The 15,186-nt window shown below is 57.9% G+C and overlaps 1 protein-coding gene across 1 annotated transcript in view; it reads left to right on the top strand.

Moving 5' to 3' along the window:
* Window positions 1–3,727: 3,727 nt before the first annotated feature.
* The window catches only part of rreb1a (ras responsive element binding protein 1a), a 235,269-nt gene continuing 223,810 nt past the window's right edge, over window positions 3,728–15,186 (top strand). Inside the window, exon 1 of the mRNA XM_043719503.2 lies at window positions 3,728–4,209. Within this exon, the coding sequence (XP_043575438.2) occupies window positions 4,170–4,209 (40 nt within the window). The 5' untranslated portion in view covers window positions 3,728–4,169. The remainder of the gene's footprint in view (window positions 4,210–15,186) is intronic.

Genomic DNA, 15,186 nt, shown 5'->3' with positions numbered 1-15,186 from the left:
TTCATATGAAAGGAAGGGACAATAGCAGCAGGGGTACAAAATTAGTAGCGTGACAGAAGACAGGGAGTACTGGTTAATAGGGGTTTTAAAGGTCAGAGGAAGATTTGTAGTGGAGATCTCCAAATTGTGTTGGGACCCTCACTCTTATATGACTTAAAACCTAGTATAGTGGCTGCAATTTCAAAATCTGCCAATGAAACAAAATTAGGATCCTGTGACCTAGTAAGAAATTGTCTGGATTACACCACTGGAATTATCAAATGATCAAGTACCATATGGTTATTTTAAAATTGCATTCACTCACAGGTAGACAATGAACCCCAATATTAACCATGCTTAATTTTGTTCATAAGCAAATATCCAATTGTAATAATATATGTGTATCAGGTTACCATTCTTAAATACATTAACGAATATGTTTCAACAGGAAAACAATTATTTACTTGCCAATTGCATGATTCATGTAGAATTTTAGATTTGCATTTATAATAATGAATTTTGACAGAAACTTGAATTTCAACCTGAGCACAATTTTAAGTGCAAATTTAGATTCAATTTCCCAACCGTACCCAAAGAGGAAACTCTACACCACTGTATTGATTCATTCATGTTACTTGAAGACAAGTGGTAAAATAAAAGGCAGCACGGTGGCTCAGTGGTTAGCACTGCTGTCTCACAGCACCAGGGTCCCAGGTTCAATTCCAGCCTTGGATGACTGTCTGTGTCTTTGCACATTCTCCCTGTGTCTGTATGGGTTTCCTCCCACAGTCACAAAGATGTGCAGGTCAGGTGAATTGGCTGTGGTAAATTGCCTGTGGTGCTAGGTGCATTAGTCAGAGGGGAAATGGATCTGGGTGGGTTGCTCTTTGGAGGGTCGGTGTGGACTGGTTGGACCAAAGGGCCTGTTTCCACATTGTAGGTAATCTAAATCATGACAATGTTTCTGTCTGGCCTTTCTTAATTTGTTCTTGAAAAAAATTCATAGTGGGGTCAAAAAACCCACTAAAAACATGCAGTTCACATCAAGTTAGTGTCAGACCCTTGATGTTAGTCCATTTTATAACTGGACAAAGTGGGTATAACACTCAAAGCAAAATGCACACACCATTTCTGGGAGAGTCCAGCAATGCCATACTCAATAATACTCAGAAGACAAGATCTGAATATGCAACATGCTGTAAACACAAAATTACAGCAGGTAATAATATTCTGCAGACATGGCTCACACTAAAAAATGAATAATCACCAACAATCTTGAATTGGAATTACAGGGAAAACTTGTACTCTAACAATAATTAGTAACATTGATTTGTGTAGACCATCCCTTTTGTCTGTTCTTTATGGGCATCTTTATACATCATTTGTCAAATAGCAGAAGCTTATTAATTGTGTTTTTATCAGATTAGAAAGAACTTTCATTGATTATGACACCAGTCCAGCAACAGTCGAGTGAATGAAAAATTACTTATGAATTATTATTTTAATATATGTGGGTGGCACCTTTACTCTCCTCCATTCTGACATCTTGTCCATCAAAATAACATAATTGAAGTTCATCTGCCCTGAACTCTATTAGTTGACCTTAATTACTGATGTTCAATAATACATTTGTTAACCTTTTAACTGCAATTGGTAAACTCCTTATTGAACTGTACCTGTTCTTTGTCTACAGAACAGCCTAACATGTATGCGAATGTATTGACTACAACATGAAAAAATAAGTATCAGTGAAGTCTAAAAACTAAGGTTATGCTACTTTCATCATGATGTTAAATGTTAGATACGGACTGATGGTAGTGAACAGGTATAAATAGAACTGTAGAGAGAATAAAAGATTTGCTATTATTTTAATAAGTCAACTCATTTTATAGATGGCGTAGAGCTTCCATTAGGCAGACTTACACTGATGGCATTTTTACATTAGAATAACTACAGTATGGAAACAGGCCATTCAGCCCAAAAACTCCACATCAACCCTTTGAAGAGCAACCCATCCAGACCTGTTCACCCCCATATTTAACTCTCACTAATGTACCTAACACTATGGGCAATTTAGCCTGGCCAATCCATCCTAACCTACACATCTTTTGGACTGTGGGAGGAAACCAGAGGAAACCCATGGGGACAATGTGCAAACTCACACAGACAGAGGCTGGAATCGAACCCAGGTCCCTGGCACTGTGAGGCAGCAGTGCTAACCACTGAGTCACTGTGCCACTCATTTTTCCATCCATGAGACCTGGTAAAGTATCAAGTTTAATTTTTTTTGTACGCTAAAAGATATTTTAAATATCATAAAGCATTCCCACGTTTCCTACACCCAGAAAATTATTACAATTAGTAACACTTTTAAAAATTGAATATAGATTTTTTTACTTACAGTAATTTGTAATGAACAAAAAAAATTAATACAACGGTGCAGAAATTAACCAAAGGGTTAACCACTTGTGATAATTAGTAAAGAAGTTTTATTTTTCAGGACAGGCTGAACAAGCCTAACTACATCCAAAAAACAGAAATAGAGGCATTACATCAGATAAATTGTCTGTGTCCATTATATTTTAAGATTGGAAATAAGTACCTTTTTTTTCTCTAAGGTATACATTTGGGGAGGAAAACATAAATGCAACATGTGTTACTTCATAAATATTAAACAGTATATACGGTTGAGTCCAAGTTAGGGGACTGCATTTCACCCACAGCTTCTGGTTAGGAGATACTCAGATGTCAAGAGTAAAGGGATCCATTTTGTACTAGTCAATTAAAATCCATATGTATTTATGCTGCAACGTTGGTACCACAGAAAGCCACTTCCACATAATTTGAGTTTTGAAACTACAATCTATGGGAGACAGTGCAGCGGAAAGACACTGGCGTCAGTTTGACAATAGTTGGTAACAAGGAAATGTGGGAACATGCAAAAGCCAGTGTAATTTACATATTCAATATCACCTTTTTTAAAAAAGACTTACTACTTCCAAACAAATGATCAAATAACGCAAACTGGAAGTCTTCCGAACTTTAAAAAAAAGTATTTATTTTTGCAGCGCGCAGACATCGCTGGTGCAACGAGATGCTTTCAGTATCAGTTTTGATGGGATTTCAAAACCTGCTCCCTAATCTGCAAATTGCTGAGATTAACTTTCGCATTTTATTTCGAAAATCAAGGACAGTTTGCAAAGTACAGGACGGGCACACACACACACACACACACAAAAAACCCCTCCGGAATTAAACGGTTGACCAAGGAGATACCAGTCCACAGCAGCGACGCACAGACAGTCTGCAGAAAAATGAAAACCTCCCTTTCTCCAGAACAGCGACTGAACAGGAACGATGCAACTTTCCTGAGAGAGAGAGAGAGAGAGAGACAGACAGAGAACTTCATATCCACAGTGAAATAAACACTCGGTACCCACAAAAGCTGCCGTCTACCGTCCGTTTAGGCAGGAGGGCTGATGCAAGCAGGGGGGGGGGGGGGGGGGAGATTCCGATGCTATTTAAAACAAAAAAAGAAACCCATGCACTCTGAAAGAGTTGTGTACTTTATTATAGAGTTGGAGTTGATTCCCCCTGGTGGAGCTCTGGAGTCCCAGACTCTGGGAAAAAGGGAGTTAGAAGGAGGATGAAGTTCGGTTGGTACCTGCACAGGTTTCTCTCTCTCTCTCTCTCTTTAACCCTGTTCTCCATACCCCCCCCCCCCCCTCTCTCTCTCTCTCTCTCACTCTCTCTCCTCCTCCTTGTGTTGCTCTAGAGAGACCCCTCCTGTGTAGATGATGCTGATGCTTGTGTTTATTTCACATTGAAAGGCAAAGGGAATAGAGTTCGTCCCTAGGAGACCAGAGAGAGAGAGAGTGAGTCCCACGTGATGAGCTTAGTTATCAGGTTTAGAGACTTAGAGAGAGAGAGAGCAGCTCGCAGCAGCTAACCCTCTCTTTTCTCTCTCTCTCTCTCTCTCTCCCTCCCTCCTATCTGTCTCATTCCAGGAAGAGGAGAAGGGAGGGAGGTGAGCTGCCTATCCACATCCACACTAACGCCATTTTGATTTCTTTCCGGAACAAAGTTTAGAAACAACACAAAAAGTTTTTGTGTGTGTGTCTGTGTGAGGGAGGTGCCCGGTCCCTCGGTCGCCCGGGCGGCTCAGCATCAGCAGCAGCTCCAGCAGCAACATGTCCCGCCGCAAACAACTCAACCCCAACAAAGTGCACTGTAAGTACCCGCCTGCCTTCAACCCTCACCCCCCCCCCCCCACCCCTTCTGTCTCTGGGTGTGTGTATGTGTGTGTGAGACGGTGGGTGTCACTCTGGGAGGTGTTGTTTTTTGTTGTTGTTGGGGGGTATGGGGCTGTTGGGAGGTTTCTCTGGCTTCAGCTCTAGGGACACTGATACCCACTAAACCCCGCATCACTGAGGGAGAGGGAGGGGGGGAAATGGGGAGAGATGGAGGGGGGGATGGAGATGGAGGGGGGAGGGAGGGATGGAGATGCAGGGGGGATGGAGGGATGGAGATGCAGGGGGGATGGAGATGCAGGGGGGAGGGGGTTGGAGATGCAGGAGGGAGGGGGGATGGAGGAGATGGAAGGGGGGATGGAGATGTGGATGGAGGAGATGGAGAAGATGGAGGAGATAGAGGGGGGTTGGAGGGGGGGATGGAGGAGATGGGGATGGAGAAGATGGAGGGGAATAGAGGAGATGGGGATGGAGAAGATGGAGGGGAATAGAGGAGATGGGGATGGAGAAGATGGAGGGGAATAGAGGAGATGGGGATGGAGAAGATGGAGGGGAATAGAGGAGATGGGGATGGAGAAGATGGAGGGGAATAGAGGAGATGGGGATGGAGAAGATGGAGGGGAATAGAGGAGATGGGGATGGAGAAGATGGAGGGGAATAGAGGAGATGGGGATGGAGAAGATGGAGGGGAATAGAGGGGATGGGGATGGAGAAGATGGAGGGGAATAGAGGGGATGGGGATGGAGAAGATGGAGGGGAATAGAGGAGATGGAGAAGATGGAGGGGAATAGAGGGGATGGAGGGGAATAGAGGAGATGGAGAAGATGGAGGAGGAATGGAGGAGATGGAGGGGGATGGAGGAGATAGAGGAGGGATGGAGGAAGAGATGGAGGAGGAATGGAGGGGGATGGAGGAGATAGAGAGGGGATGGAGGAGATGGAGGAGGGATGGAGGAGATGGAGGAGGGATGGAGGGGATGGAGGGGATGGAGGAGATGGAGGGGGGATGGAGGAGATGGAGGGGGGATGGAGGAGATGGAGGAGATGGAGGGGGGGATGGAGGAGATGGAGGGGGGATGGAGGAGATGGAGGGGGGATGGAGGAGATGGAGGGGAGATGGAGGGGAGATGGAGGGGGGATGGGGGAGATGGAGGAGGGATGGAGGGGGGATGGAGGGGGGATGGAGGAGGAATGGAGGAGGAATGGAGGGGGGTGGAGGAGGAATGGAGGGGGGTGGAGGAGGAATGGAGGGGGGTGGAGGAGATGGAGGGGAGGGTGGAGGAGATGGAGGGGAGGGTGGAGGAGATGGAGGGGAGGGTGGAGGAGATGGAGGGGAGGGTGGAGGAGATGGAGGGGAGGGTGGAGGAGATGGAGAGGGGGTGGAGGAGATGGAGAGGGGGTGGAGGAGATGGAAGGGGGATGGGGGAGATGGAGGGGGATGGGGGGAGATGGAGGAGGAATGGAGTAGATGGAGGGGTATGGAGTAGATTGAGGGGGAATGGTGTAGATGGAGGGGGAATGGAGGGGGGATGGGGAGATGGAGGGGGAATGGAGGGGGGATGGGGGAGATGGAGGGGGAATGGAGGAGATGGAGGGGGATGAGGGGGGATGGAGGTAGTGGAGGGGGGATGGAGGGGATGGAGGAGGAATGGAGGAGATGGAGGAGGAATGGAGGAGATGGAGGGGGAATGGAGGAGATGGAGGGGGGATGGAGGAGATGGAGGAGGAATGGAGGAGATTGGGGATGGAGGAGGAATGGAGGAGATGGAGGTGGGATGGAGGAGGAATGGAGGGGGGATGGAGGGGGGATGGAGGAGGAATGGAGGAGGAATGGAGGAGATGGAGGGGGGATGGAGGAGATGGAGGGGGGATGGAGGAGATGGAGGAGGAATGGAGGAGATTGGGGATGGAGGAGGAATGGAGGAGATAGAGGAGGAGATGGAGGGGGGATGGAGGGGGGATGGAGGAGGAATGGAGGAGGAATGGAGGAGATGGAGGGGGGATGGAGGAGATGGGGGGAATGGAGGAGATGGAGGGGAGATGGTGGGGGGATGGAGGAGGGATGGAGGGGGGATGGAGGAGGAATGGAGGAGATGGAGGGGGAATAGAGGAGATGGAGGGGGGATGGAGGAGGAATAGAGGAGATGGAGGGGGGATGGAGGAGGAATGGAGGAGATGGAGGGGGGATGGAGGAGATGGAGGAGGGATGGAGGAGATGGAGGGGGGATGGAGGAGATGGTGGAGGGATGGAGGAGATGGAGGGGGGATGGAGGAGATGGAGGGGGGATGGAGTAGGAATGGAGGTGATGGAGGAGGGATGGAGGTGATGGAGGAGGGTGGAGGAAGAGATGGAGGAGGAATGGAGGAGATGGGGGATGGAGGAGATGGAGGAGGAATAGAGTAGATGGAGAGGGATGGAGGAAGAGATGGAGGAGGAATGGAGGGGATGGAGTAGATGGAGAAGGAATGGAGGGGATGGAGTAGATGGAGGAGGAATGGAGGAGGAATGGAGGGGGGTGGAGGAGGAATGGAGGAGGAATGGAGGGGGGGTGGAGGAGGAATGGAGGGGGGTGGAGGAGGAATGGAGGGGGGTGGAGGAGATGGAGATGGTGGGGAGGGTGGAGGAGATGGAGGGGAGGGTGGAGGAGATGGAGGGGAGGGTGGAGGAGATGGAGGGGAGGGTGGAGGAGATGGAGGGGAGGGTGGAGGAGATGGAGGGGAGGGTGGAGGAGATGGAGGGGAGGGTGGAGGTGATGGAGGGGGGGGTGGAGGAGATGGAGAGGGGGTGGAGGAGATGGCGGGGGGTGGAGGAGATGGAAGGGGGATGGGGGAGATGGAGGAGGAATGGAGTAGATTGAGGGGAAATGGAGTAGATGGAGGGGGAATGGAGGGGGGATGGAGGTGATGGAGGGGGGATGGAGGAGATGGGGGGGGATGAGGGGGGTGGAGGATGTGGAGGGGGGATGGAGGAGGAATGGAGGAGGAATGGAGGAGATGGAGGGGGGATGGAGGAGGAATGGAGGTGATGGAGGGGGGATGGAGGAGGATGGAGGGGGGATGGAGGAGGAATGGAGGGGGGGATGGAGGAGGAATGGAGGGGATGGAGGAGGAGATGGAGGGGGGATGGAGGAGATGGAGGGGGATGGAGGAGATGGAGGGGGGATGGAGGAGATGGAGGAGGGATGGAGGGGGGATGGAGGAGGAATGGAGGAGATGGAGGGGGAATAGAGGAGATGGAGGGGGGATGGAGGGGGAATAGAGGAGATGGAGGGGGATGGAGGAGGAATAGAGGAGATGGAGGGGGGATGGAGGAGGGATGGTGGGGGATAGAGGAGGAATGGAGGAGATGGAGGGGGGATGGAGGAGGGATGGAGGAGATGGTGGGGGATGGAGGAGATGGAGGGGGGATGGAGGAGATGGAGGGGGGATGGAGGAGATGGAGGGGGGATGGAGGAGATGGAGGAGGGATGGAGGTGATGGAGGAGGGATGGAGGTGATGGAGGAGGGATGGAGGAGATGGAGGGGGGATGGAGGAGGAATGGAGGAGGAATAGAGATGGAGGGGGGATGGAGAAGATGGAGGGGGGATGGAGAAGATGGAGGGGGGATGGAGAAGATGGAGGGGGGATGGAGAAGATGGAGGGGGGATGGAGGAGATGGAAGGGGGATGGAGGAGATGGAGCGGGGATGGAGGAGATGGAGGGGGGATGGAGGAGATGGAGGGGGGATGGGGGAGATGGAGGGGGGATGGGGGAGATGGAGGGGGATGGGGGAGATGGAGGGGGGATGGGGGAGATGGAGGGGGGATGGAGGAGATGGAGGGGGGATGGAGGAGATGGAGGGGGGATGGAGGAGATGGAGGGGGGATGGGGGAGATGGAGGGGGGATGGAGGAGATGGAGGGGGGATGGAGGAGATGGAGGGGGGATGGTGGAGATGGAGGGGGGATGGAGGAGGGGGAATGGAGGAGATGGAGGGGGAATGGAGGAGATGGAGGGGGAATGGAGGAGATGGAGGGGGGATGGAGGAGATGGAGGAGGGGATGGGGATGGAGGAGATGGAGGAGGGGATGGGGGAGACGGAGGGGGAATGGAGGAGATGGAGGGGGGATGGAGGAGATGGAGGAGGGGATGGGGATGGAGGAGATGGAGGAGGGGATGGGGAGACGGCGGGGAGACGGAGGAGATGGAGGAGGAGATGGTGGGGGATGGAGGAGATGGTGGGGGGATGTAGGAGATGGAGGGGGGATGGAGGAGAGGATGGGGATGTAGGAGATGGAGGGGGGATGGAGGAGAGGATGGGGATGTAGGAGATGGAGGGGGGATGGAGGAGGGGATGGGGATGTAGGAGATGGAGGGGGGATGGAGGAGGGGATGGGGGATGGAGGAGATGGATAGGGGGATGGAGGGGATGGAGGAGGGGATGGGGGGATGGAGGAGGGGATGGGGGGATGGAGGAGGGGATGGGGGGATGGAGGAGGGGATGGGGGATGGAGGAGCGGATGGGGGATGGAGGAGGGGATGGGGGATGGAGGAGGGGATGGGGGATGGAGGAGGGGATGGGGGATGGAGGAGGGGATGGGGGATGGAGGAGGGGATGGGGGATGGAGGAGGGAATGGGGATGGAGGAGGGGATGGGGATGGAGGAGGGGATGGGGGGATGGGGGATGGAGGAGGGGATGGGGATGGAGATGGAGGAGGGGATGGGGGGATGGGGATGGGGGATGGAGGAGGGGAGGGGGGATGGAGGAGGGGATGGGGGATGGAGGAGGGAATGGGGATGGAGGAGGGGATGGGGATGGAGGACGGGATGGGGGGATGGGGGATGGAGGAGGGGATGGGGATGGAGATGGAGGAGGGGATGGGGGGATGGGGGATGGAGGAGGGGAGGGGGATGGAGGAGGGGATGGGGGATGGAGGAGGGGATGGGGGATGGCGGGGGATGGAGGGGGGTGGAGGAGATGGACGGGGTGGAGGAGATGGAGGGGGATGGAGGAGGGGATGGGGGATGGAGGAGGGGATGGGGGATGGAGGAGGGGATGGGGGGGATGGAGGAGGGGATGGGGGGGATGGAGGAGGGGATGGGGGGATGGGGATGGAGGAGGGATGGAGGAGATGGAGGGGGGATGGAGGAGATGGAGGGGGGATGGTGGAGATGGAGGGGGGATGGAGGAGGGGGAATGGAGGAGATGGAGGGGGAATGGAGGAGATGGAGGGGGAATGGAGGAGATGGAGGGGGGATGGAGGAGATGGAGGAGGGGATGGGGATGGAGGAGATGGAGGAGGGGATGGGGGAGACGGAGGGGGAATGGAGGAGATGGAGGGGGGATGGAGGAGATGGAGGAGGGGATGGGGATGGAGGAGATGGAGGAGGGGATGGGGGAGACGGCGGGGAGACGGAGGAGATGGAGGAGGAGATGGTGGGGGGATGGAGGAGATGGTGGGGGGATGTAGGAGATGGAGGGGGGATGGAGGAGAGGATGGGGATGTAGGAGATGGAGGGGGGATGGAGGAGAGGATGGGGATGTAGGAGATGGAGGGGGGATGGAGGAGGGGATGGGGATGTAGGAGATGGAGGGGGGATGGAGGAGGGGATGGGGGATGGAGGAGATGGATAGGGGGATGGAGGGGATGGAGGAGGGGATGGGGGGATGGAGGAGGGGATGGGGGGATGGAGGAGGGGATGGGGGGATGGAGGAGGGGATGGGGGATGGAGGAGCGGATGGGGGATGGAGGAGGGGATGGGGGATGGAGGAGGGGATGGGGGATGGAGGAGGGGATGGGGGATGGAGGAGGGGATGGGGGATGGAGGAGGGGATGGGGGATGGAGGAGGGAATGGGGATGGAGGAGGGGATGGGGATGGAGGAGGGGATGGGGGGATGGGGGATGGAGGAGGGGATGGGGGATGGAGATGGAGGAGGGGATGGGGGGATGGGGATGGGGGATGGAGGAGGGGAGGGGGGATGGAGGAGGGGATGGGGGATGGAGGAGGGAATGGGGATGGAGGAGGGGATGGGGATGGAGGACGGGATGGGGGGATGGGGGATGGAGGAGGGGATGGGGATGGAGATGGAGGAGGGGATGGGGGGATGGGGGATGGGGGATGGAGGAGGGGTGGGGGGATGGAGGAGGGGATGGGGGATGGAGGAGGGGATGGGGGATGGCGGGGGATGGAGGGGGGTGGAGGAGATGGACGGGGGTGGAGGAGATGGAGGGGGATGGAGGAGGGGATGGGGGATGGAGGAGGGGATGGGGGATGGAGGAGGGGATGGGGGGGGATGGAGGAGGGGATGGGGGGGATGGAGGAGGGGATGGGGGGATGGGGATGGAGGAGGGGATGGGGATGGAGGAGGGGATGGGGATGGAGGAGGGGATGGGGGGGATGGTGGATGGGGGATGGGGGATGGTGGAGGGGATGGGGGGATGGAGGAGGGGATGGGGGGATGGAGGAGGGGATGGGGGGGGATGGAGGAGGGGATGGGGGGGGATGGAGGAGGGGATGGAGGAGCTGGAGGAGGGGATGGAGGAGCTGGAGGGGGGATGGAGGTGGGAATGGAGGAGATGGAGGGGGATGGAGGAGGGATGGAGGAGATGGAGGAGGGATGGAGGAAATGGAGGAGGGGGAGGGGGAGGGGGATGGAGGGGGGGAGGGGGGATGGAGGAGGGGAGGGGGGATGGGGGAGGGGGGATGGAGGAGGGGGAGGGGGATTGGAGGAGGGGGAGGGGGATTGGAGGAGGGGGGTGGGGGATTGGAGGAGATGGAGGGGGGGATGGAGGAGGGGGAGGGGGGATGGAGGAGGGGAGGGGGGATGGAGGAGGGGGAGGGGGGATGGAGGAGGGGGAGGGGGGATGGAGGAGGGATGGAGGAGATGGAGGGGGGGTGGAGGAGATGGATGGAGGAGGAGGAGGGGGTGAGGGGGGATGGAGGAGTAGGAGGGGGATGGAGGGGGGATGGAGGAGGGGGAGGGGGCAGGGAAGATGGAGGAGGGGGAGGGGGGATGGAGGAGGGGAGGGGGGGATGGAGGGGATGGAGGAGATGGAGGGGGGATGGAGGAGATGGAGGGGGAATGGAGGAGATGGAGGGGGATGGAGGAGGGATGATGGAGGAGATGCTCGGGGGATGGAGGAGGGATGGAGGAGGGGGAGGGGGGATGGAGGAGTAGGAGGGGGATGGAGGGGGGAGGGGGGATGGAGGAGGGGGAGGGGGCAGGGAAGATGGAGAAGGGGGAGGGAAGATGGAGGAGGGGGAGGGGGGGATGGAGGAGGGGGAGGGGGGATGGAGGAGATGGAGGGGGGATGGAGGAGATGGAGGGGGGATGGAGAAGATGGAGGGGGGATGGAGGAGATGGACGGGGGTGGAGGAGGGATGGAGGAGGGGGAGGGGGGATGGAGGAGGGGGAGGGGGGGATGGAGGGGGGGGGATGGACGAGGGGGAGGGGGGATTGCAGGAGATGGAGGGGGGATGGAGGAGATGGAGGGGGATGGAGGAGATGGATGGAGGAGGAGGAGGAGGGAGGGGGAGGGGGGATGGAGGAGGAGGAGGGGGGAGGGGGAGGGCGGATGGAGGGGGGATGGAGGGGGAGGGGGGATGGAGGAGGGGGAGGGGGGAGGGAAGATGGAGGAGGGGAGGGGGATGGAGGAGGGGGAGGGTGGATGGGGGATTGGAGGAGATGGAGGGGGGATGGGGGATTGGAGGAGATGGAGGGGGGATGGAGGAGATGGAGGGTCGATGGAGGAGATGGAGGGGGATGGAGGATCGATGGAGGAGATGGAGGGGGTGGAGGAGGGGTTGGTGGGATGGAGGGGGGGTGGAGGAGGGGGGATGGTGGGGGGTGGTGGAGGAGGGGATGGGGGATAGAGGGGGGTGGAGGAGGGGATGGGGGGATGGAGGGGGGTGGAGGAGGGGATGGGGGGATGGAGGAGGGGATGGAGGAGATGGATGGGGGGGATGGAGGAGATGGATGGGGGGGATGGAGGAGATGGATGGGGGGGATGGAGGATATGGATGGGGGGGATGGAGGAGATGGATGGGGGGGATGGAGGATATGGATGGGGGGGATGGAGGAGATGGATGGGGGGATGGAGGAGATGGATGGAGGAGGGGATGGGGGGATGGAGGAGGGGATGGGGGGATGGAGGAGGGGATGGGGAATGGTGGAGGGGATGGGGGGATGGAGGAGATGGATGGAGGAGGGGATGGGGGGATGGTGGAGGGGCTGGGGGAATGGAGGAGATGGATGGAGGAGGGGATGGGGGGATGGTGGAGGGGCTGGGGGAATGGAGGAGATGGATGGAGGAGGGGATGGGGGATGGTGGAGGGGCTGGGGGGATGGAGGAGATGGATGGAGGAGATGGAGGAGGGGATGGGGATGGAGGAGGGGATGGAGTAGATGGAGGGGGAATGGAGGAGGAATAGAGGAGATGGAGGGGGGATGGAAGAGGAATAGAGGAGATGGAGGGGGGATGGAGGAGGGAATGGGGGAAAGGAGGAGCTGGAGGGGCGATGGAGGAGATGGATGGGGGGACGGAGGAGATGGATGGGGGGACGGAGGAGATGGATGGGGGGACGGAGGAGATGGATGGGGGGATGGAGGAGATGGATGGGGGGATGGAGGAGATGGATGGGGGGATGGAGGAGATGGATGGGGGGATGGAGGAGCTGGAGGGGGGGATGGAGGAGGGTATGAGGGGATGGAGGAGGGGATGGAGGAGGGGTTGGGGGCATGGAGGAGGGGATGGGGGGATGGAGGAGCTGGAGGGGGGGATGGAGGAGGGGATGGGGGCATGGAGGAGGGGATGGGGGATGGAGGAGGGGATGGTGGGATGGAGGAGGGGATGGGGGATGGAGGGGAGATGGAGGGGGAATAGAGGAGATGGGGAGGGGGGGAGGAGGGGGGAAGGGAGGAGAGGGGAGGGGATGGGAGGAGGGAGAGAGAGGAGGAAGGGAGGGAAGGGGGGAGGGAGGGGGGGGAGGGGGGAGAGGGGGGGGTGGAGGGATGGAGGAGGGGATGGGGAATGGAGGGGGATGGAGGAGGGGATGGGGAATGGAGGAGATGGAGGAGTGGATGGGGGGATTGGGGAGATGGAGGAGGGGATGGAGGAGATGGAGGAGGGGATTGGGGATGGAGGAGGTGGAGGAGGGGATGGAGGGGATGGGATTGAGGGGTTTGGGGAAGGAGGGGGATGTGGATGGGGGGGTGGAGATGGAGGGGGAATGGGGATGATGGGGGGGTGGAGAGGGAGGGGGGAAGGGGAGATGGAGGGGGAGGGGAGGGGGAGGGGAGATGAATGGGGAGGAGGGGGAGGGGAGATGGATGGGGAAGGGGAGGGGGAGGGGAGATGGATGGGGGAGGGGAGATGGAGGGGGAGGGGAGATGGGAGGGAAGATGGAGGGGGAGGGGGAGATGGAGGGGGAGGGGGAGATGGAGATGGAGGGGGAGATGGAGATGGAGGGGGGAGATGGAGATGGAGGGGGGAGATGGAGATGGAGGGGGGAGGGGAGATGGAGGGGGGAGGGGAGATGGAGGGGGGAGGGGAGATGGAGGGGGGAGGGGAGATGGGGGGGAGGGGAGGGGAGATGGATAGGGGAGGGGAGGGGGAGGGGAGATGGATGGAGAGGGGAGATGGGAGATGGAGATGGAGGGGGGAGGGGAGATGGAGGGGGAGGGGGAGGGGAGATGGAGGGGGGAGGGGAGGTGGAGGGGGAGCGGAGATGGAGGGATGGGTTAGGGGTGATGGAGGGGGGAGGGGAGATGGAGGGGGAGATGGAGATGGGGGGGAGATGGAGATGGAGGGGGGGGAGATGGAGATGGAGGGGGGGGGAGATGGAGATGGAGGGGGGGGGAGATGGAGGGGGGGGAGATGGAGATGGAGGGGGGGGAGATGGAGATGGAGGGGGGGAGATGGAGATGGAGGGGGGGAGATGGAGATGGAGGGGGGAGATGGAGATGGAGGGGGGGAGATGGAGATCGAGGGGGGGAGATGGAGATCGAGGGGGGGAGATGGAGATGGAGGGGGGGAGATGGAGATGGAGGGGGGAGCGGAGATGGAGGGGATGGGTTAGGGTTGATGGAGGGAGGAGGGGAGATGGAGGGGGAGGGAGATGGAGGGGGAGGGAGATGGAGATGGATGGGGGGAGGGGAGATGGATGGGGGGAGGGGAGATGGATGGGGGAGGGGAGATGAATGGGGGGGGAGGAGAGATGGATGGGGAGAGGGGAGATGGATGGGGGGAGGATGGATGGATGGGGAGGGGAGATGGAGGGGGGAGGGGAGATGGTGGGAGGGGAGATGAATGGGGAGAGGGGAGATGGATGGGGGGAGGATGGATGGATGGGGAGAGGGGAGATGGATGGGGGAGGATGGATGGATGGGGAGAGGGGAGATGGATGGGGGGAGGATGGATGGATGGGGAGGGGAGATGGATGGATGGGGAGGGGAGAAGGATGGATGGGGAGGGGAGATGGATGGATGGGGAGGGGGGATGGATGGGGAGGGAGATGGAGGGGGGAGGGGAGATGGAGGGTGGAGGGGAGAGCGGAGATGGGTGGGGAGAGGGGAGATGAATGGGGGGAGGGGAGATGGATGGGGTGGACGGGAGATGGATGGGGTGGAGGGGAGATGGATGGGGTGGAGGGGAGATGGATGGGGTGGATGGGAGATGGATGGGGTGGGTGGGAGATGGATGGGGGGAGAGAGATGGATGGGGGGAGGGGAGATGGATGGGGGGAGGGGAGATGGATGGGGGGAGGGGAGATGGATGGGGGAGGGGAGATGGATGGGGGGAGGGGAGATGGATGGGGGGAGGGGAGATGGATGGGGGGAGGGGAGATGGATGGGGGGAGGGGAGATGGATGGGGGGAGGGGAGATGGATGGGGGGGAGGGGAGATGGATGGGGGGAGGGGGAGATGGATGGGGGGAGGGGAGATGGATGGGGGAGGGGAGATGGATGGGGGGAGGG

The sequence above is a fragment of the Chiloscyllium plagiosum genome, unplaced genomic scaffold (assembly GCF_037043375.1).
Source record: "Chiloscyllium plagiosum isolate Xiang-an unplaced genomic scaffold, Cpla_swu_hap1 HiC_scaffold_34, whole genome shotgun sequence".
Classification (NCBI taxonomy): Eukaryota; Metazoa; Chordata; class Chondrichthyes; order Orectolobiformes; family Hemiscylliidae; genus Chiloscyllium; species Chiloscyllium plagiosum.
This window is presented reverse-complemented; position numbering and strand designations above follow the sequence as displayed.